Source organism: Hyperolius riggenbachi, chromosome 5 (assembly GCF_040937935.1).
Source record: "Hyperolius riggenbachi isolate aHypRig1 chromosome 5, aHypRig1.pri, whole genome shotgun sequence".
Lineage (NCBI taxonomy): Eukaryota > Metazoa > Chordata > Amphibia > Anura > Hyperoliidae > Hyperolius > Hyperolius riggenbachi.
Window position 1 is genome coordinate 206877039 of NC_090650.1, and position 24406 is coordinate 206901444.

At 44.2% G+C, this 24406-nt stretch overlaps 1 protein-coding gene across 1 annotated transcript in view; it reads right to left on the minus strand.

Annotated features, from left to right (window-relative positions):
* Positions 1-24406, minus strand: part of LOC137518578 (NFX1-type zinc finger-containing protein 1-like) — a 338789-nt gene that overhangs the window by 56744 nt on the left and 257639 nt on the right. The window contains exon 14 of the mRNA XM_068236642.1: positions 3254-3364. Within this exon, the coding sequence (XP_068092743.1) occupies positions 3254-3364 (111 nt within the window). The remainder of the gene's footprint in view (positions 1-3253; positions 3365-24406) is intronic.

Genomic DNA, 24406 nt, shown 5'->3' on the forward strand with positions numbered 1-24406 from the left:
AAATCAGAGCATAGAAAATAATATCATCTGGTTATCCAGAGGTTCACAATTGTTTTTTCTGGAGGTTGACGAAAAAAAATGTACCTCTGGTTATTTTTGCAATTTCTCTGAACATAACATGGCTTGGCCTTGGGATTAATTTGCTGGAATGTCAACTCCTGGGAAGATTACCAGCTGTGTTGAATGGCTTCCACTCTGTTCAGCTGTAATATTCAACTGAGCTGAACATCGATTATGGGTGGGGAGGAAGTGACTGTTCCCCGTCCACTCTGTCCGTCCTTAGGAACGCAACCCCTCCACTCATGGTTCCAGATATGCTTTTACTGCATACAGCGTGCAAGAGAGCTGCAACATGTGCGGGATTGTGGAGATTGTGCCTGGAACAATAGTGTACTAATTGCTGTTTTAGTACACTATTATTTCGAGCTTAAAGAGAACCTGTACTGAGTAAAATTATTTAAAATAAACACATGAGGTAACTTCAAATGAACATTGCATAGTTACCTTGCCATCAGTTCCTCTCAGAAGATCACCATTTTCTTCTGACAATGATCCCTTCCTGTTCTGACAACATTTTGTCAGAACTAAAATATATCAGCTGCTGTCAGTTATATATCAGTTGCTGTCAGTTACAGCTGAGAGGAGAACTGATGTGTCCATGTTTCCCTATGGCTCAAGTGGGCGATGTTACAGTTTAACAGTGTGCTGACCAGAAAGCTGTTATAGAGTAACGGCCATTTTCAAAATGGAGGACGGAGAATTCCATTGATCACAGTGGACAAACAGAACGCGGGAAAGGAGAAAGGGATTGAGGAGAAGACTACACTGGAGGTAAGTATGACCTGTGTATGCTTATTTTGACTTTTCATTTTCAGTTCAGGTTTTCTTTAATTTCCACAAGCCCGCACATGTTGCAGCTCTCCTGTGCACTGTGTGCAGTAACAGCATATCTGGAAACATGCATGGCGAATGGAGGGCTGCACAACTGACCCGCTCCCTTTTGAGCTAGATCTTTTCACCCAGAGCAATCAAGAAAAACAACAAACCATTTGTAAAGCGCTTTTCTCTTGTAGGACCCAAAGCGCAGCATGACAGAAAGCTCTGTCTCCAAAGGTTTTTAGTTGAATTCTGGGGGTTGTCAAGTTATTGGATCGTTTTGATCTGAGGTTGTGGGAGGTGTGACACAGTTACAACAAATCCTTCAGATACCCAGGGCCTAGGTCGTGTAGAGATTTGAATGTTAGCATTCCAAATTTGAAAATTATTCTCCATTTTATGGGTAGCCAGTGTAGTGAGCAAAGGATTGGTGTTATTTGCAATGCCGGGGTTGGCTTGTTATCAGTCTTGAGGCAGCATTCTCTACTAGCTGCAGGCGGTGTAGGTCTTTACTTGGAAGGCCTGCATTGAGGGCACTGCAATAGTCCAGCTGTGATGTAACGAAGGCATGAACTAGGGTTGGAAGATTCTCTGAAGAGATTAGGTGCTTAATTTTTCCAATATTGCTTGGGTGAAAGAAATGTTTCACCAAAGCTGAGACCTGATTCCTGAAGTTTAATTTGAGTTCCCTAACCTTAGTGGTGTTGACTGTTTCTGGAGAGGCTTTGCTGTTAGGCGTTGGCCACCGAGGACAAGAACCTCAGTTTTATCAGTATTTAGTTTAAGCCAGTTTTTGTTCGTTCATCCACTCCTGAAGCTTAGCTAAGCATGTGTTTGTTTTTGGGATGGAGTCTGTCATGTCGGGATTGACTGACATATATAGCTGGGTGTCATCAGCTTAGCAGTGGTATGTCAGACCAAGTTTTTGCATGATTTCGAGTGGCATCATGTATCTGATTAATAACAAAGTGAATAGTATTGAACCCTGTAGCACACCATATTTTAGTTGTACAGGGTTGGACTGAAAAGGCCCCAAGGCTACCCTTTTTGTTCTGCCAGCCAGGAAGGAAGAGAATCATTGGAGGACTAAACCATCACTGAACGATTACGGTTATGCGGCCAAGTTGGGGCATCGATTTGGTGTGACTGCCACTTTCAGATGATTGCAAACTCAACCAATGATGATTGCGAGTGGCGCATTCTTATCATCATTGTTTGCTAAAGTGCTGGCTACCCGCCTATCGATGGCGTAATGTGCTGGCTCCCCCTGCTGCATTCATGCTCAACTCGGCTGCAAGTGCCCAACTGCAATTCACCCGAGGACCGGACTTCTGCCATTCACCTCCCCCGCAGTGTCTCTGCTCAATTTGGCTGCACGTGTCCAACTTCACAGGACAGAGCTTCTGCCATCCACCTCCCCGTTGTGTACATGCTCAACTAGGCTGCAAGTGCCCAACTGCAATGCAGCCCGGGACTGAGCTTCTGCCATCCACCTACCCCCGCTGTATCCCTGATCAACTCGGCTGCAAGTATCTAAGTGCAATGCAGCCAGGGATTGGGCCTATGCCATTCACCTCCCCCTGCTGTGTCCCTGTTCAACTAGGCTGCAAGTGTACAACTTCAATGCAGCTAAGGACCGGGCTTCTGCTATGCAACTTTTGAGCCTATCGGCTAAAAGTTCAAACCAGTGTGGAAGCTGCTGAAAAACAGTACTGGGTGTTGATAAGCTTCTCAGTACCCAGCAACCACCGCTGCAGCACCCACGCTGGCATGAACTATTAAGTAATAGGCTCACTTCAATTTCATGTACCTTGACTGACATGCATTACCAATAAATGCACTATTGGCAGTGCCAACCACTTTCTACACTGCATACCTAAAGTAATTTCTTGATTTCTGTTGTCAAAGCATGCCATGTCTGCATAGTGTGGGATCCAGGTTTAGAGTGCGTCTGGAGTTGTCCCTCACGCCCTAACTGTAGCACCGCAGTGCGAACCACTCTACCTTTTACTTGTGTGGTTAAATTATTTTTGGTAAAATTGAGAATTTAATGGCCACATTAGACAGTTCTTGAAGGAATCAACTGTATTCATAAAGTTATCGACATGGAAAACTGCTATGATGGTGAATGTTCAATATTGTGCTGGAATGGTATTAGTATAGAAACATACAAACAGGATGGAATTTACTCCAGAGGCGTCTCCAGGTAGGGAGGCCTCCCTTCTAGAGTGAGCTAACTGGACCTACAGTATCACTGACTTAAACCAGTTTGCAATAAAAACCTTGCATTGAAATGTTTATGTTCTTCACTTATAAAACAACATAAATATTGTAAATGATATATAATTATAAGATGCAAAGTGCACAAAACCCTTACTTGGTAATCCAAGCGCACATAAGGAACTTTCTTTCTGATCAGTCTTTCAAACATTGATACTTCCAGATTAAATTTTCTTGCCAGTTCATACACTGCTGTGCTTGGACGGAGCTGTGCCAAAGTTTCATTGAAAAGTAAAGTTAAACAGTTTCACCTGCTGCAGTGGTAATCACAAAATACATAGAGTATAAATAACAAATATCAGTACTGTATTTGTGTAAACAAACCCATCAGGTTAGCTTGTTTTCAGTTGACATTGGCCTCGATTCATAAAGCATTTCCGCATGAGGAAATGCAGAAAGCCGCTCGCTTTACCGACCACACAGCAAAATATGTATTCATAAAGGCTTTTTCCGCATGAAAAGCCGACATCCACGAGCAGAGTGATCAATCACAGCAAAAGTAACAAATGTCAATTCATAAAGATTAGAGGTAGCGGTATGCGGACGGGTATTACCGCTACCTCTGATGTGGCGAGAAGCGTGCGGAATCCGTTGCAGTGAATGGGACAGACCTCCCAAGCAGCTGCAGAGAGAACACCGCACGGAGGGATTCCGCCTGCTTCTCCGGCTTCCGCATGTCTCCCGACAGCCTAACGCCTGCCTACAGCGGAGTATCTCCGCACGCCTGTCAGAACAGGCAACATTTTTATGAATTACCACCCTGAAGGCGGAAATACCGACAGCGGTGTTTCCCCGCTCCACTTTCCCCGCTCGCAGGCACTTTTATGAATCGAGGCCATTTAGTTTATGTCTCAGGCTAATACTAAATGGGAAACTGTAAATTTGAAATCAAAATGAACCCAAAGATCTGTGTTTACTAGCTGTTATGCTAGGTACACACGGTACAACTTTGTGATAGATTTTCTGTCAGATCGATTATTTTCAACAGGTCCAATCTGATTTCCAGTTGATTTTCCATTCAGTTATATGGAAAATCGATCGGAAATCAGATCAGACTTGTTGGAAATAATCTATCTGACAGAAAATTGTATCGTGTGTACCTAGCATTACAGTCTTGAGAAGAGTACTTTGCATGGATTTTCCCATTCTGAGTTTGGGTATAGAAGACCTGTTTTATCTTTGTAATTTAAACTCATTAACCCATTTAGATGTTCCCTTTATTTGAAAGTGGAAGACGCATTGGCCCATATGCAATTCACTTTTTCTCCTGACATCTCCTAGGAGATATATTTTTCTTCTTCTCTTTTAAAGAGACACTGAAGCGAGAATAAATCTCGCTTCAGTGCTTATATTCAGCAGGGGCATTTGTGCCCCTGCTAAAACGCCGCTATCCCGCGGCTAAATGGGGATCCCTTACCTCCCAAATCCCCTCCGTTCTTTGCGGGGATCTCTTCCGCATTGAGGCAGGGCTAATGGCCGCAGCCCTGCCTCACGCGCGTCTGTCAGCACGTATCTCCACCACAGCTCTGTTGGTGGGGAGAAAAGAGGGGGGGAATCACTACTGTGCTGTCTTGTGCGGCCCTGAAGCTTCAGTGGCCTATTTTGAAAGATATAGCCTAGTCTTTAGGGGGGTTTAGCACTGTGGTCCTGAAGTGGTTAAAGTATCATCTATGAGAAAACTCAGGAGAAAAAGTGCATTGCATATGGGCCATTGGGCCAATTCATTGACGCGTAATGTCCGCCCTCTCATTGCATCATTTCCCCCTCATGCTCTCCCCACACTCCTCCATACGTCAGCGCCTGTATTCCACATACTGCAGTGAAATTGTACTGTGCCTGCCTGTGTGGGGTCAGACTCTTCCGGGTTTGGGGGACCTGACCTCGGAGGTTGAGTCCTGAAACTGAGTATAACGCAGCCGTTCGGGGGCAATCTGAGCGCACTGCTCAGATGTACAATTAATTGCCTACTGATAAAGGTAAGACTTTATTGAAAAATATTTCCCCGGAATTCCCTTTAAGCAGAACAGATATCTCAGATATACAGGTAAGCAGTTAGACACAAAATGAACTATAAAGTGACACTGAAGTGAGTCATGTACTGTAAATAGACTCACAACTATATCCTTATCCTATACTATCCTAACAGAAGTGTTTAATAAATGTCCACATGCCGTTTCTTACAAAGAATACTTTTCTGTTCTTTTATAAAGCTAAATCTAAACAGCAGTGAAACTGTGCAGCACAATCTCTGCTTCCGCTTACCAGATCACTGGCCACCCCCTCCTTTCTGGTGACTTATTTTTAATCTATTTACATAGTAATGGCATCTTCTGCAGTGCTTTATAGAGTGCACAGCCCTGTCACTAAGAGTGTATTCACACTATATCCATAGTATTGCAGAATAATTCTGCATGTCATCTCACTATCCATACATTTGTATAGACCTTATCATATTTCTGTGTTGTAATAGATTGCTTTAGGCTAGATTCACACTGGGGCATTGCATTCCCCGTAAAAACAGGAGCACAACGCAGTGGAGGGGAAAAGTCACATCACGTTAGAATACAGTAAAAAAAAATATGCTTCACAGCAACTGTAAACGTGCATGCTGTCCAGTAACACGCCAATGCAAGGGTATAATTAAAGTAAAAATTGTATTGCATTATCGATATATTTTGTCCGGCACAATGCACCGCAATGCACTAGTGTGAACGTAGCCTTGTTCTAACTCGCTGCATGCAGGCTTTGAATTAACCTGTATGTCAAAATTCTCTAATTTTCCATTGCAGTTCACACATATAATAACGCATGTGTTATGCAGTACGCACAGTGTGAATCAGGTATGAATTTTTGTTTTAGTACTCAATGCACTTTGTTTTTAGAGCTGGGTTCCCCCCAAGGGCCGGGACAAGGCTCTCCAGCACTAGAGGCTAAGATTCCAAAGTTGCCTCCTCACCCTGAATTGTGCCCAACCAAGTGTAGGCAGCAGATGTGACCCCATTACTAAGTAGGTTGCTCCCCTCACCAGTACTGGTAGCCAGATGTTCCCCCAGTTTTAGGTAGTTACCCCCCAAATATAGGTAGCCAGATGTGCCCCCAGTATTAGGTAGCCCCCCCCCCCCAGAATCAGTAGCCAGACGTGCCCCTAATATTAGGTAGGTTACCCCACATAGTATACAGTAGGTAGCCAGATATTTCCCCAGTATTAAAAAGGCTCCTTTAACCCACTCCCGACCGCCTAACGCCCTGTAGCTGTAGATTAGCGTGGATCGCGCGCGGATGCACGCGCATCCCCGCTTGAGTGATGGAGCTCCGCTAAGTAAACAGCCTGCCAGCCGTGATCGTTGCTGGCAGGCTACAGGGAAAAGAATGTCCAAACTGTAAAATTCCACGGTAGCAGTGCCAGGTATTTTGTATCCTGGAGTTTGCCGGTGCCGAGCCTCGACCGGATTGCTCACACGGTCTCCTAGTAACACTCCAAATAAATCATGAGGCGGCACACCACTGGCTGCAAATATGCTTGTATTAAGAAACAGAAGCACTCATGTTACGGAAAATCCTTCATCAGGTGCATAACAATGTCTCACACCACCAACAAACAGATAAAGACTGGGGTAAGCGTGCCACACCCGAGTCCACCTCTGGCTCCACCCATATCATTAACCCACAGTGTTAGCCTTATAAATACAATGTACAAAAACATACAAAATTGTGCAAAAATGTGCAACTTATACAAATAGTCCAATGCTCCATTCAAGGGCACTCCTTTGGGCTACCCATGGTATATTAGTCACTGACCGAGATTCTGGGCACTCCCATTACAGTCTACCCTCTCACAAGAACAACCTGTAAAAATACAAAATAAATAATAATACAAAAGTGCATTAAAAACATGTTTCACACTATTGCACTAGCAATCAAGATTGACACATTACACGTTGTTGCACCAAAGCTGATAATCCCTATTGTTGTATATTGCATGGGGGCTGTATGCTTAAAGTTGTCTCGTTTCACACTACTGCACTACTACATTTAAACTAACGTTCATAAAAAGCATTTCAACGGCAGCCTCTCATTCATGCCTCTTGGATGAACAACATCTAGGTCATGAATCCATTTGGATTCTTTCCTTTTTAGTCTTTTCTCCAAATCGCCTCCATCATCTGACTTTTGCATAGCCTCCAACACACACCATTTTAATTGCGCTGCGTTATGGCCTTTTTCTTTGAAATGTCTTGACACTGATGTTTCATAATCACTTTCCCCTTTAGAAAACCTAGTAATGTCCCTTTTGTGTTCTTGTATACGCTTTTTTACCATTCTAGTCGTTTCTCCTACATACATAAGACCGCACGGACATTTGAGGCCATATATCACCCACGGGGTTGTACAATAATATCTGCCCTTGATTTTAACCTTCTGGCCAGTGTGCGGATGACAAATAGCATCTCCTTTGATAATAGCATTGCACACATTGCAATTTAAGCACGGATGGGTACCCATTTTGCCAGTAATCACTTGTTTCACCTCGGGTGCTGTGTCCACCTTTCTCACATAATCTTGAATGGTTTTCCCCCGTCTTAAGGAAAACACAGGCTCATTCTGAAACAAAGTTCCAATCTCCTTATCCGTGCTTAATACCGGCCAGAATTTGCGCACAGCGTTTTTTATCCTTGCGGTGTTTTTACCTAAGCCCATTACCAAAGGGACCCCTTTGCGTTCAGTGGGTCTGCTGTTCCCCTACAATAACGTGGCTCTATCCATAGCGCTAACCTGTTTCCTCACTTCAATTTTGTGTCGTTTATAACCTTTCTGTTCAAATTTATTCATGAGCTCCAGGCTAGTTTTGACGTAATCCGCTTTTTTCGTGCAGATTCGTCTGGCTCTGAGGAACTAACCCCTGGGAATGGCTTTAACTACATGGCCATGATGGTAGCTGTCAAAACGTAATAGATTGTTCCGGTCCGTGGGCTTCCGGAACAATCTGGTAACGAGGCGTCCCTCAACCCGTTTAATCGTCACGTCGAGAAAATTGACCTCCTCTCTGGACGTCTCCAGGGAGAACTTAATGGTGGGATGTGCATTGTTCGCCTCCTCAACCATTTCCATGAGCAATTCCTCAGAGCCATTCCACAACACCAATATGTCATCGACAAAACGGTAATAGCCAAACACATTGGGCTTGTATTTGGGATTGTTTAGAAACACTGTTCTCTCTAGGGATTCTACAAAAATGTTAGCTATGGAGGGGGCTGCTGGGGATCCCATGCTCGCTCCTTGTCGCTGAAAGTAAATGTCAGTATGAAACCTAAAATAATTAGATTTTAAAATTAGTTCCAAGCTATCCAGTAGAAAGTAAACTAAACCATTTGGCAGGTTCGTCTCCAGTAACCTATCCTCAATGATGGTGATAGCCTTGTCTTGGGGTATGGAAGTGAACAAACTCTGTATGTCAAGACTACAAAATATCAGATCCTCTGGTAACTCCGTTATCGCTTCTAATCTGTTCAGGAGGTCAGTGGTGTCCCTTAAACAATGTTGAAATGTTGACACAATGTCCTGTAAATGCACATCTCAAAAGCCTGCCAGGGGATACAGTACCGACCCCCTGCTGGCCACAATGGGACGTCCCGGTGGATTGTATAGCTGTTTGTGTATCTTCGGGAGGAGGTACATGAGGGGGACCTTGGGGTGATTTATAATCAGTCCCTTAGCTGTCTTTGGATCCAGGACTTCATCTTCAATGGCAGAACTGAGTAATCTATCGACTTTCTCTTTGATAGATATGGTGGGGTCGTTGTCACATTTGGTGTAATGGTCACTATTCTGGACATGTTTGTGTCCTTCCTCCAAGTAGCTAGTGGTGTTCTGAATGACAGTAGCCCCTCCTTTGTCTGCCTTAGTAATAATTATATGGGGGTTCTTACTCAAGCGAATGAGCGCTTGCTGCTCGGCAAACGAGATATTGCGACGTGAGTGCCTGCTGTTGTCCCACTCTCGCAATACCTCAGATCTCACTGCCTTCTCAAAAGTTTCAATAGCTTTAAACCTTTCCTCTGGAATCCAATCAGATCTCTGTAAATATCTTTGCACTCTATTGTCCCCATCTTCATATGCCTGATCTTTAAAAAATGCTTTTAACTTAAGTCTCCGGATGAACTTAAAAAAATCAATCTCCCAATCAAAGACAGAATCGCTGTGTGTGGGCACAAACCCCAATCTCTTCTCCAGTACAGAGAGCTCAATCTGGTCTGGCACATATTGTGAAATGTTAATCACATTGCTCACCTTTATTGGTGTCTCTTCCTCAGATTGTATTCCCTCCTCTGGTGGTATTGCCCGGGTCTGCGAAATCCTTTTGTGCCCCTTCGCTGTCCTGCCTCTCCTAACGCGCCCCCTCTGCCGGTGGGAGCGCGGGCCTCTTGAAAATCCTGCGGGGTTGAATAGTCTGAGTCATCCGTCATGGTGTCTGAGTTGTCCGACTCCCTGTAATCTCCAGATGCGGCTCCTCTCCCCCTGTGTGGTCTCCCTCTGTGTCCTCCTCCTCTCCGTCTCGTGTGCTGCCTTCTGGGCGGAACTCCGCCTCGTGCACCAGATCCTCGTCCGTGCGGGTACTGTGGCGGGCGGGAACCTTCATAATAGTTCCCCTCACCTCCAGGCTTGTGTTCAACAGGCAGCTTCGGTGTTTGGTTCCCCTATTTGCGGCGTTCATCTTTCCAAGAATAAACACGATCACAGGTATAGTCCTCTAGATGCCTTTTTATTTTCTGCTGTTTCCTGGCTGTGATCACTTTTTTCTCCTCAGCGATATCAGCCTCTATCTCTTCCATAGTTTCCTGGTATTCATCCGAGTCAATATAGGATTTTAGATTCTACTCAGCTGCATTTAGGTCACTCTTAAGTTTACTCAAATGGACTTGCAAACGCTGGATAGTGAGTACCATGACATCGATGCTGCACTTGTTTAATATTTCAAAAAAACGTTGTATGAACACTGCATCATAGTTGAGCAAGGTAGAGCACAGGTTAACTCTATATCCTCGTGGGATCCTCCTGTTTTTAACGTAGTCTGCCAGAAAAATCTGATGCATGGAGTATTTGAGCTCCTTGTGCTTGAGATCATAGATGGAGTTCTTAATGCTGTCAGTATTGGTGCTGGACTCTTCCTCATCTGAGTCCACACTGGTCACCATGCCGAGTATGCGTTGTATCTCATCCTCTGCAAAAGCGAAGGTGAGGGCTTGCAGCGTGCTGGGTTCTGCATTGGTGTCTGGTGTCGCAACACTGTTGTCTCTGTTTCCACTGCTTTCCATGGTAGAGCAATCAAACAATGTCCAAACTGTACAATTCCACGGTAGCAGTGCCAGGTATTTTGTATCCTGGAGTTTGCCGGTGCCGAGCCTCGACCGGATTGCTCACACGGTCTCCTAGTAACACTCCAAATAAATCATGAGGCGGCACACCACTGGCTGCAAATATGCTTGTATTAAGAAACAGAGTGTTACTAGGAGACCGTGTGAGCAATCCGGTCGAGGCTCGGCACCGGCAAACTCCAGGATACAAAATACCTGGCACTGCTACCGTGGAATTGTACAGTTTGGACATTGTTTGATTGCTCTACCATGGAAAGCAGTGGAAACAGAGACAACAGTGTTGCGACACCAGACACCAATGCAGAACCCAGCACGCTGCAAGCCCTCACCTTCGCTTTTGCAGAGGATGAGATACAACGCATACTCGGCATGGTGACCAGTGTGGACTCAGATGAGGAAGAGTCCAGCACCAATACTGACAGCATTAAGAACTCCATCTATGATCTCAAGCACAAGGAGCTCAAATACTCCATGCATCAGATTTTTCTGGCAGACTACGTTAAAAACAGGAGGATCCCACGAGGATATAGAGTTAACCTGCGCTCTATCTTGCTCAACTATGATGCAGTGTTCATACAACGGTTTTTTGAAATATTAAACAAGTGCAGCATCGATGTCATGGTACTCACTATCCAGCGTTTGCAAGTCCATTTGAGTAAACTTAAGAGTGACCTAAATGCAGCTGAGGAGAATCTAAAATCCTATATTGACTCGGATGAATACCAGGAAACTATGGAAGAGATAGAGGCTGATATCGCTGAGGAGAAAAAAGTGATCACAGCCAGGAAACAGCAGAAAATAAAAAGGGATCCAGAGGACTATACCTGTGATCGTGTTTATTCTTGGAAAGATGAACGCCGCAAACAGGGGAACCAAACACCGAAGCTGCCTGTTGAACACAAGCCTGGAGGTGAGGGGAACTATTATGAAGGTTCCCGCCCGCCACAGTACCCGCACGGACGAGGATCTGGTGCACGAGGCGGAGTTCCGCCCAGAAGGCAGCACACGAGACGGAGAGGAGGAGGATACAGAGGGAGACCACACAGGGGGAGAGGAGCCGCATCTGGAGATTACAGGGAGTCGGACAACTCAGACACCATGACGGATGACTCAGACTATTCAACCCCGCAGGATTTTCAAGAGGCCCGCGCTCCCACCGGCAGAGGGGGCGCATTAGGAGAGGCAGGACAGCGAAGGGGCACAAAAGGATTTCGCAGACTCGGGCAATACCACCAGAGGAGGGAATACAATCTGAGGAAGAGACACCAATAAAGGTGAGCAATGTGATTAACATTTCACAATATGTGCCAGACCAGATTGAGCTCTCTGTACTGGAGAAGGGATTGGGGTTTGTGCCCACACACAGCGATTCTGTCTTTGATTGGGAGATTGATTTTTTTAAGTTCATCCGGAGACTTAAGTTAAAAGCATTTTTTAAAGATCAGGCATATGAAGATGGGGACAATAGAGTGCAAAGATATTTACAGAGATCTGATTGGATTCCAGAGGAAAGGTTTAAAGCTATTGAAACTTTTGAGAAGGCAGTGAGATCTGAGGTATTGCGAGAGTGGGACAACAGCAGGCACTCACGTCGCAATATCTCGTTTGCCGAGCAGCAAGCGCTCATTCGCTTGAGTAAGAACCCCCATATAATTATTACTAAGGCAGACAAAGGAGGGGCTACTGTCATTCAGAACACCACTAGCTACTTGGAGGAAGGACACAAACATGTCCAGAATAGTGACGATTACACCAAATGAGACAACGACCCCACCATATCTATCAAAGAGAAAGTCGATAGATTACTCAGTTCTGCCATTGAAGATGAAGTCCTGGATCCAAAGACAGCTAAGGGACTGATGATAAATCACTCCAAGGTCCCCCTCATGTACCTCCTCCCGAAGATACACAAACAGCTATACAATCCACCGGGACGTCCCATTGTGGCCAGCAGGGGGTCGGTACTGTATCCCCTGGCAGGCTTTTTAGATGTGCATTTACAGGACATTGTGTCAACATTTCAACATTGTTTAAGGGACACCACTGACCTCCTGAACAGATTAGAAGCGATAACGGAGTTACCAGAGGATCTGATATTTTGTAGTCTTGACATACAGAGTTTGTTCACTTCCATACCCCAAGACGAGGCTATCACCATCATTGAGGATAGGTTACTGGAGACGAACCTGCCAAATGGTTTAGTTTACTTTCTACTGGATAGCTTGGAACTAATTTTAAAATCTAATTATTTTAGGTTTCATACTGACATTTACTTTCAGCGACAAGGAGCGAGCATGGGATCCCCAGCAGCCCCCTCCATAGCTAACATTTTTGTAGAATCCCTAGAGAGAACAGTGTTTCTAAACAATCCCAAATACAAGCCCAATGTGTTTGGCTATTACCGTTTTGTCGATGACATATTGGTGTTGTGGAATGGCTCTGAGGAATTGCTCATGGAAATGGTTGAGGCGGCGAACAATGCACATCCCACCATTAAGTTCTCCCTGGAGACGTCCAGAGAGGAGGTCAATTTTCTCGACGTGACGATTAAACGGGTTGAGGGACGCCTCGTTACCAGATTGTTCCGGAAGCCCACGGACCGGAACAATCTATTACAGCTACCATCATGGCCATGTAGTTAAAGCCATTCCCAGGGGTTAGTTCCTCAGAGCCAGACGAATCTGCACGAAAAAAGCGGATTACGTCAAAACTAGCCTGGAGCTCATGAATAAATTTGAACAGAAAGGTTATAAACGACACAAAATTGAGGAAGTGAGGAAACAGGTTAGCGCTATGGATAGAGCCACGTTGTTGAAGAGGAACAGCAGACCCACTGAACGCAAAGGGGTCCCTTTGGTAATGGGCTTAGGTAAAAACACTGCAAGGATAAAAAACGCTGTGCGCAAATTCTGGCCGGTATTAAGCACGGATAAGGAGATTGGAACTTTGTTTCAGAATGAGCCTGTGTTTTCCTTAAGACGGGGGAAAACCATTCAAGATTATGTGAGAAAGGTGGACACAGCACCCGAGGTGAAACAAGTGATTACTGGCAAAATGGGTACCCATCCGTGCTTAAATTGCAATGTGTGCAATGCTATTATCAAAGGAGATGCTATTTGTCATCCGCACACTGGCCAGAAGGTTAAAATCAAGGGCAGATATTATTGTACAACCCCGTGGGTGATATACGGCCTCAAATGTCCGTGCGGTCTTATGTATGTAGGAGAAACGACTAGAATGGTAAAAAAAGCGTATACAAGAACACAAAAGGGACATTACTAGGTTTTCTAAAGGGGAAAGTGATTATGAAACATCAGTGTCAAAACATTTCAAAGAAAAAGGCCATAACGCAGCGCAATTAAAATGGTGTGTGTTGGAGGCTATGCAAAAGTCAGATGATGGAGGCGATTTGGAGAAAAGACTAAAAAGGAAAGAATCCAAATGGATTCATGACCTAGATGTTGTTCATCCAAGAGGCATGAATGAGAGGCTGCCGTTGAAATGCTTTTTATGAACGTTAGTTTAAATGTAGTAGTGCAGTAGTGTGAAACGAGACAACTTTAAGCATACAGCCCCCATGCAATATACAACAATAGGGATTATCAGCTTTGGTGCAACAACGTGTAATGTGTCAATCTTGATTGCTAGTGCAATAGTGTGAAACATGTTTTTAATGCACTTTTGTATTATTATTTATTTTGTATTTTTACAGGTTGTTCTTGTGAGAGGGTAGACTGTAATGGGAGTGCCCAGAATCTCGGTCAGTGACTATTATACCATGGGTAGCCCAAAGGAGTGCCCTTGAATGGAGCATTGGACTATTTGTATAAGTTGCACATTTTTGCACAATTTTGTATGTTTTTGTACATTGTATTTATAAGGCTAACACTGTGGGTTAATGATATGGGTGGAGCCAGAGGTGGACTCGGGTGTGGCACGCTTACCCCAGTCTTTATCTGTTTGTTGGTGGTGTGAGACATTGTTATGCACCTGATGAAGGATTTTCCGTAACATGAGTGCTTCTGTTTCTTAATACAAGCATATTTGCAGCCAGTGGTGTGCCGCCTCATGATTTATTTGGAGTGTTACAGGGAAAAGAAACTGACTTTTTTTTAGTTTGTACAGCCCTGCGATCTAGCGCAGCCCTGTACTGGGGACAGCCCTGTCACTTGGCTGTCCCCTGGAGCGGCTCACAAAGTGATCATAGGCTGATGCCTATGAGAGACGATCGCAGTGACTGGATCTTGAGAGGAAGGGGGGAAGGTGGGAGGGAGAAATAAAAAAGGTCATTTTTATTAAAAAAATAATTACAATAAAATTAATTAAAAAAAAACCTGGCAGCAGCAATCAGATGTTACCAACAGAAAGCTCTGTTGGTGGTAGGAAAATGAGGGCAGACTCAATTGTGTGCTAAGTTGTATGGCCGTACTCTGTAAAGTGCTGCAGAAGAGGTCAGTGCTATATAATAAAAATAATATGTTAAATCATACCACAGCAGACCTGGTTGGATTTTGTGCGGATTTCTTGTTTTACCCGCACGGTGAATCCACCCTAAATGTGCCTCAGAGTAATGCACAAGGTATTCCTTATCATCATCAGTCTAATAACCCTACTATAGTCTATGATCAGTTTTGGGGGGGAACCAATAGTAACTTATCAGTATGTTTTCTCTAGAGTTCAGAAATACAGCATGAGTCATCAGCAAGAATGCATATAGAAAGAAGAAAAGATTATCAGGGTAAGAAACAGCTATTCATGATACAAAAAAATACTTCTGGTTCAGAATATTACTGTAGATGTATATTAATTAACTCACTACAGGGTCACTTAAATAGATAATTTGTTGTTGTTAGCTACCATTAAAGTGAATCTGAGGTGAAAATAAACTGATAAAAAAAACAATTATAGTTATCCTCCTACTCTTCTCCTACTAAAAATGACTTTAAGTATCCCATTTTTTTTTATTTAAAGGGACTCCGAGCAGTGCAGTAACTATGGAAAGATGCATACCATTTTAAAGCTCTCTTTCTCCTCTTCCCAATGATATATAAAACGCCACCCTAAGCCTTTTAGTTTTCGTTATTTTCGCGATCAAAATCGCGGCCGCCATCTTGGATTCCTTATTCAGCATTGTATTATGCAGGACGACACTTTCCCCAGTGTCGGCAGCTCCATTCAGTGCAATGGAATGAAATACAAGGAACCCAGAGGGATATAATTACAAACATCATGCCGGTAGGTGTGAGGATATAATTAATTAGTTGTGGGTATGCTTAAAGGCATACCTACAGGCACTGCTCGGAGTCCCTTTAAACATTTACAAAGTAGGTTGAATATTTTACTGTCTCTAATCAGTAGCAGCCTATTAAGTGTCCCAGACTTAAAATACGTGAACTATTGACCTTTTTATATATTTCCTCTGAGCTCAGAAGTTGTATTCTGCAAGGAAAACTTTTATGGATGTAATTCGCTTGTCAGTGATGTTTACTATAAGTAGCAGAAAAGAGGAAATGTCTCCCCATACATTGACAGCAACACTCCAGGGTATAGTCAAAAAATATTACAAAGTTTATTGTATGAAAAACATATAGCAATTGTTGAGACACACAACTAAAAACAATTAAAACCATATACACTCTCTGAAGGTAATAGTAAGTAATGTATTAGTAAATACTCACATAATTATCCTGGTATGACCTATCTACATAACACTGTATTCAAAAATGACACAGTGGCTTCAATTCACTAAGATTTATCAAACACTTTATCAAACGTTTGATAATTTACCTCATGCGTAAAAAAATCTAATTTTGAATTCACTAAAGTGTTAAATATTTATCAAATATTTTATTGATAAAATGTTCAATAAATATATAACATAATATAACACCTTAGTGAATTCAAAATGAGTTTTTACCCATGAGGTAAATTATCAAACGTTTGATAAAGTGTTTGATAAAGCTTAGTGAATTGAGGCCAGTGTGTGCTAGAACCCGGGTGTATACACAGTAAACAAATACAATAGGATTTTGCCATCTACTTAAATTATGCTGGTGGTGGCTGACAAAAATGCATAGGAGTGTATATACAGTGTACATCATCCAGGTTTGGCAGACCAGGAATCCCCCAGGAGAGTGTAAGGAGTCTCACTAGTAGGGTGGACAAGTCTTTCACCAGTTCCGCGGGACGTGACCCCGCTTCTTCAAACACGAGACCCTGCTGAGAATGCATGCTACTTCAGCATTAAATGGAGGAAGAGAGGTGTGAAACGCAAGCTAAACAATGGGCCAGGAAGTACACAACATGTGCAGGCTAAGACCCACAATGCGCTCCAGCTAATGGAAAATTCCAATGCATATAGAGCGCATAAAGAGGGTAAATAAAGAGCTTGTCCACCTGGTGTGGAAAATCTTAATGGATTGGATGAAACTGATCGGGACATACAGTATTTAATGATCTCCTGGATCTCCTGAGAAAAAATGAACCAGATGAGGGGATGGTAAACTTTTAAGAATCCATCAAAACGCTTGCCTTGTTTTCAACAATGTCCAGCTGTCAAGGTATTCTTTGATATGATGTGGGAAAATATAATTAATGTAAAGCCGGGGGGGTCAGAACATTAACAACTTGCCTAGGGTTTTGTAAGGTTCGTCGGTGTACGCCAGTGGCAGAATACTGAGACCCGAGCTGCAGCTCCGACTTCCGGGTCTCGGCAAGCCACTGACGTCACTGGAGTGCAGGAGGCTTCTCAAAGCTCATTGGTCAGGCAGAGGACGCACTCTCAGTACGTTCTTCGCCTAAGTAAACAGTGACACTGACTTCCCTGCTTGCGTGTCAGCTGATAGCTGACAAGCTGGAATTCTATTGGTTTGTTTTCAAGTCTGGTTTCTGTTGATTGGTTAGTCCTAGTATTTAAACCTGATGAGCACCCCCAGTCATCGCCCGTGATAGCATTTGCTTAGGCTAGTTGCTGGGTAGCGCTCACTGTCTGATTGATTCCTGTTGCTGACTATTACCTTGTATCCTGACCACGTTTAAGCTCTGATTGATTCCTGTTGCCAATCTTGCCTAGTACCTTGACTACGCTTCTTGCCGCCGGATAGACCCTTTGCTTGGACACGGATCAGCATGAACTCTGCCTGGACTGATCTCGGCCTACCTTGACTATGCTATCTCTGGAAAGTGCCTATCTGGACTCCTTCACTGTCACCAGGACACTTTTGCTACTTGGCTCACTCGTCTGGATAGCCTCATCCATTAGGCCTCAGGTGACTATCTTGTATTTTCATATCTACTGTGCCCAGTATTGTGTTGTCAAAGTTAATCAGGTTGTCTGGTCATTGTTATAAACTGTTCTATATCACCTTGCTTCGACACCACCGTCTCACAGATTGTGAGATCACTTGACTCTCCACCCAGCAAGCAGGAGATAGACTTTCTCACGCTTCTTCAATGTTTACGTTATTTATTCAGGAAACAGGAATACAGATAGATACATTCATCATATCCTAGCCATGCCAATCTTCATGTTGCGTTACAAGCTCTTGATTAGACTCCCTGCTGAAGTCAATCAGGTACCTTCTTCCTAACTACGTTACACTACACTACCTATGTACAGCATACATTATATCAGATTACAGAAAGGAAAAAAATACTTAGAGGTCCCAGTCAGCCTTGCTAGCTAGTGCGAAAGTAAAGAGCAGAATGCCCTCTCCATCGCTCACTCCGGGTTTAATACCGACTAGGAAAGAGTTAAATATGACATCATCTTCGCCACCCCCTCGATCAGACTGTTGGTGGACCCACTCGTGGTGTCATCATACACACCTACTTGATTAATAATCAATGAGGCATTTGACCTATATGCAGGAATGTGGATGTTTACAAAACATGGCTGATGTTTATTGTTCCACGCCCAGGTCAGGGAGACCTGCGGCCTTGTTCAGAGAACAGCTTCTTGGTATGTTCTAGTTCTGCTGACAGAACTGCAGATTTTCTCTCTAATAGAAAATCCCCTTAAAGGGCAGGTCTGCTCATCAAGCCTTTTTGACTAACTCAGGCCAAGTAACTGAGGCCTACTTAAATTATAACAGTCATTAGTTATCTGTCACACTGTATGCGAATTCTACCTGCAGGGTGATTGTAGAATTGTGTTAGGCAGGAGTTTGCGCAGGTTTTACGGGTTGGGCTCTGGGTCAGTCATATGAGCAGTCTGACCTGTGGTTATTGACCAGACAAGCCTGACAGGTTTAAAGACAATGAGAATCTTATAATAAAGGAGGCAGATAAAGGTGGAAATATAGTTTTGTGGCCTCATGAAATGTATTTAACTGAAGCATATCGACAGTTAAACTTCCAAACTTAAAACCGCGCTCCAACTGAGTATAGGATCCCGGAGATAATACTCCAACCGTAACACAAATTAGCAAGCTCCAATTGTCATGGGAGGAATGAAAACTGTAAAACACGATAAAACAGGAGCGCTCTATGGCGCATTAACGCTTTTATTCTGTAAATGCTATAAAAGCATATCGCCCAACAGGCGGCTGGCAGGGGTCGTCGGGTTCTCTCTTACAGTGCCTGCAGCATCATTACGCGTTTCGGTGTGCCTACTCCTTCATCAGAACTGATGAAGGCGTAGGCACGCCGAAACGCGTAATGATGCTGCAGACACTGCAAGAGAGAACCCGACGACCCCTGCCAACCCCCTAAGTCTGAGATACAGCTCGACATCCCTGCTACTGGACACAGCAACTGGGAACTGGAGGAAGGAGAGGGAGAAAGGAAATCCTCACTAGCCCTGATGTTGGGCGATATGCTTTTATAGCATTTACATCTAGTAAGTGCAATCTTAATCCTTTTTTAACAGAATAAAAATGTTAATGCACCACAGAACGCTCCTGTTTTATCTTGTTTTACAGTTTATATTGACAGTTAACCAATTGTAAAAACTATGCTTCACTGGCAGGAGATCCTACTGCATAATATCAAGTTTAACTCCAAAATTTGTTGAGTGAGGCGAAATCCCTTTGCATAATTACATCTAAATTATATGACTACCTATTTACAAATAACCCAGTAGCACAAACCTTCTACATGCTACCTAAGGTACACAAGACCCTACAAAATCCTCCAGAAAGACCGATAGTCTCCGGGATAAACTGTCTAACATCCCACTCATGTGAATTTATTGACTTTTCCTTGCAGAATCATGTAACAGCATCGGACTCCTACTTGAGAGACAGCTTACATCTAATCAACCAACGTGCTCAGATTTATGTTCCTCCAGGTACTATCTTGGTCACTTGTGATGTGGAATCCTTGTACACTAATATGTCATATGAATGAGCTTTACTGAGGTGCTTTTTGGATATGGAGGGCAGTCAAAACAAGGATTTACATGTGTTTCTATTTAAACTGCTGAAATTTGTCCTCAACCACAATTATTTTATATTCAATGGCCAATAATATAAACATGTAGCGTGGCGATGGGCGCCAATTGCGCACCAGCCATAGCAAATTTATTCTTAGGCTATTGGGAATGTGAGGTGGTGTTCAGTGGACTCTATGAAGCATACCACCCGTCTTGGGGTGGTATTGCTTCATAGATGACATCTTGACCATTTGGCAGGGGCTGGAACCCCTTTGTCATGCTTTTATTGAAGCACTTAATTGTAATAACATGAGTATCTTTCTGACCAAAGAGACTTCCAGATCCGAAATTTAATTCCTGGATATCAGAATCCGGATTTAACAAGATGCTAGATTGACAACCAACAGCGATAAACAGTTACTTACATTATAACAGTGCCCATGAAAGACCATTGAGAATACTAGGGGACAGACTACTGGTGTCCTTTCGCAGGGCACGCATGATAGGGGATATTCTGATGCACAGCAAATTCACGACGCCACGTGAACTAAATTGGTTAGAACGACTGCGCCTAGTAGGCAATTTTAAATGCCATAATTGCACACACTGCAACCAATTTACCCAGGGGAAATCGTTCCGCCTGGGGGGGTTACCCTGATGATAAGCGAATTTATGCACTGCAAATTGAAATTTGTGGTGTATGCAGTGGTCTGTCCATGTGGCCGATTTTATATCGGGGGAAACGACGAGACAGATGTGTACTCGTTTCCAAGAACATTATCATTCGATTGAAACAGGCAAAGGTGCTACCAGACTAATCTCCCATGTTAGGGAAAGACATGGGGGAATGCTGATTACTTACGATTTTTTGGGTTAAAGTGGTTGGATGTATCGTATAGGGAAGGTGACAGGGAGAGGACCCTACGGAGAGAGGAGGCAAGGTTAATTTCACGAACGGAGGCTTGTGGTGGTATGGGGTTCAATGAGCGGAATGAGCTACATTGTTTTTTGGATCGTCATTAGACCCCGATACTGTGCCCATAATTGCCCCTGGTATAATACCGTCCCCCCCCCAGTGCCCCATTTAGTATATGGTACCCCTTACATCCACCCTGCGGTTTAGTTCTTTCCTTTGTATTCTTAACAACCCTTTAAGGTAATTGGGTTATGTATCCCCTTAAGTTTCAAAAGGTTCTATTATGTCTCTGTAATCTAGGGATCACTGGACAAAGTAATGAAAATATGCTAAGTGTTGTTCTGCTGCTAAGTTTATAAACCTCTAAGGTTGTTTTAGCCAACATGTTTTTAAAGTTTGTATGGTTTAATAATTGTTTATATATGTCTTATATGTCCTTTCTGTTTTTGACCAGCATGGAGCACAAAGTCCGGCTTGTTGATACCCCTGGTGGAGAGCACGCAAGATTTTGTGACGTCAAAGAGACTTGGAGCTGTGATGCCAATTGGAGGAAACTCCTGATTGTTCCAACCCCAAAAGGGGCGGATCTTTCTCGCGGTGCATGCTTGGGGCTCGGAGTGGCGTCCCTAGCATAGTAGCCGCTCGGAAACAGACCGGAAACAGCATCGTGAGTCCCTTCCCCCGCTAACTTTGATCTTTGTTATAAGTTTATGTATATATATATTTATATATATACTGTATATCTGTTTGTCACTATGCTTTAGGAAGCATTCTAGCTTTTGAAACGGCTGTTAGACCGGCTGTCTGATGATTTGTATCTGTCATTGAATGGGATGAAATAAATTGGTGGTTTGCTATCTGCTGGTGCCCCGGTTCCCTTTCTCCCTTTGTCGCACATTGGATATTTTCTACCGGAGGCACAGGGAGTGATTACCAAGGACCCCCTCCAAGAATCTGACCATTATAGCATTTTGTGCCGATTTTTCCTATTGCTCTACTGGATGAACCTAAAGACCATTGAGAGATAATATACCAAAGGGCCAATTCTACCGTTTGTGAAGCATTTGCACTAACGATTCTGACTACAACAGGCCAAGGAATTAACGTTTCAAAGCACAGGGATTTCCAAAAAGTGTTATTGCTAAAGCCTTTAGATCGGTCAAACTATAAAATACAAGTGACCTATTGAACAAGAAGCCTCCTAAGGACAATTAATTAGTAAGACTGACTACTCCGTACAACACTTCTTGGCCTCAAATAAAAATATATTCTACGAAAATGTTGGCCTATACCATGCTCAGACCCCATTGTTGCAAAATTTGTGACACCTTTTGCTTCCCTTACAGCTAAAAGGTGTCCCAACCTGAAGGACAAATTATGCCCGAGCTATCTTAGAAGACTAGGCAATAGATGTAAAGGTGCCCATACACTTACTCGATTTCCCGCCGATAGACAACACATTCGATCACTGTGATCGAATCTGCTGTGAAATCGATGCGCAAACGTTGACCGATCGACCAATTTCCGTCCGAAATCGATCGATCCCGTCGATCTGTCCGTGCGGAAAATTTAGCTCAATCTCCGGCGGGTCGGTGCGTTGATAGTGGCATTCGAATGTCCAACGACCAACGCTAGCAGCAATACATTACATGTTCCGCCGGTGCTTGTCCCCGCGGTCCCTTCTCCGTGCTGGGCTCCGGCTGCCTTCACTTACTTCCTGTCGGGGTAAGTTAAAACAGTAGTGCGCCCTCTACTGTTTTTACTTTCACGGACAGGAAGTAAAGTGAAGCTGATGCCCAGAGTGGAGAAGAGACAGCGGAGACCGGGGGACTCACGCCGGCCGGATCAGGTAATGTATGCAGGGGGCGGTGGCAGCTCCACAGATTGTGAATCGATTTCATAGTGAAATCGATTCAAAATCTGTTTGCAGTGTAGGCAGCCAATTGATCCCTCGTTGATCAGATTCGATCACAGAGGGATCTATCTGCTGGTCGATCTGGTGGCAATCGATCAGTGTATGGCTGCCTTTATAGTGGACCTAAAGGTGGCCACACACCATACAATTTTCATGCAATCTGACTGTAGAATGTTTATACTATCTTACCAACATCCATGTAGTATAGCAGCACTTGGTGATTGAATGTACAGCCAGATTGCATGAAAATTAAGTGGTGTGTGGCCACCTTAACAGGGCAGCCACTCTTGTGGCAACTGCAATGTGTGTCCGTTTATGAGATCCCAGCATAACATCATGGATGCTACAGGTAGAAAAGAATATACAATTAATCAATTGTAGAACCAAAGGAGTAGTCTATGCTTTAAAATGTACAGTACTGCCCCAAACTGTATGTTGGGCAGACCAAAAATGCATTAACCACCCTGGCATTCTATTAAGATCGCCAGGGTGGCTGCGCAGCAGTATTTTTTATTTTTTTTTAAATCATGTAGCTAGCCTAGCGGTAGCTACATGATTCCCCCCTCACTGCTGAATCCCTCCCACCCTTCCGATCGCCGCCGGCGATCAAACCCACCAGGAAATCCCGTTCTGAACGGGATTTCCTTTAGGGCTTCCCCCTTTGCCATGGCGCCGGACGGAATGACGTCATCGACGTCATGACGTCACAGGGAGTCCCGATCCACCCCTTAGCGCTGCCTGGCACTGATTGGCCAGGCTGCGCATAGGGGTCTCGGGGGGCCTGTTATGCGGCGGGTAGCGGCGCATCGGCGGCGGCAAAGTGCTAGCTGCGTGTGTTTTTTAAAAAATTAAGAAAATCGGCCCGGACTTCCGGTTCCGGCGCCTGCATGCTCGGAGGGCACTGACAGACGCTCCGTCCAGGACCCGGCTATATACACAATTAGCAGCGGTACAAACATCGGGAGGTAACCCCCGGTGGGCCACCAGCACCAGCAGGTTGGGAAGCACCCATGGAGAAGTACCTGACAAGATCCTCCACGAAGAATATAGAGCAAAGAAGCCGGAAAGACAAACAGGCTTACAAGATGGCGCCGGGGCGCAGACAAGACAGCCCAGAGCGGCACTCCCCCGCAAGAACATGGGACACAGATAGTGTGGAGGATGAAGGCTCCCAGAGGACACTTTACACTAAAGACTACAGGGCAATTGCCAAGGAGGTAGCTATGCTCATTACCCAGGACTTACAGGCAATAGTAGAAGGGGCAGTGAAAAAGTCCTTAGGCCAGGTGTCCCGCCAGCTCCAGGAGCATGCTGGAAGACTGGGGGAAGCGGAGAAGCGCATAGTGTCTCTGGAGGCAGACCAAGAGTCAGCCACGAGGCGTCTAGAAGACTCCTATAGGCATGAGAAGATGTTCTATGATCATCTGGAGGATCTGGAGTACCGCTCCAGACTAAATAACCTTCGGATAGTGGGGTTGTCAGATGTTCACAAAATGGAGGACATAGACAAGTTCTGCGAGAAGACTCTGCCGGAATAGATATGATCTGCTGAGCGGAAAGGGCACACAGAGTGGGACAACCAAGAGACAAAAGACCCCCGAGGCTAACAATGATGAGATACCTGGATTATAAAGATAAGCAGAACATTTTAACGGCCTTTAAGGAGAGACGAG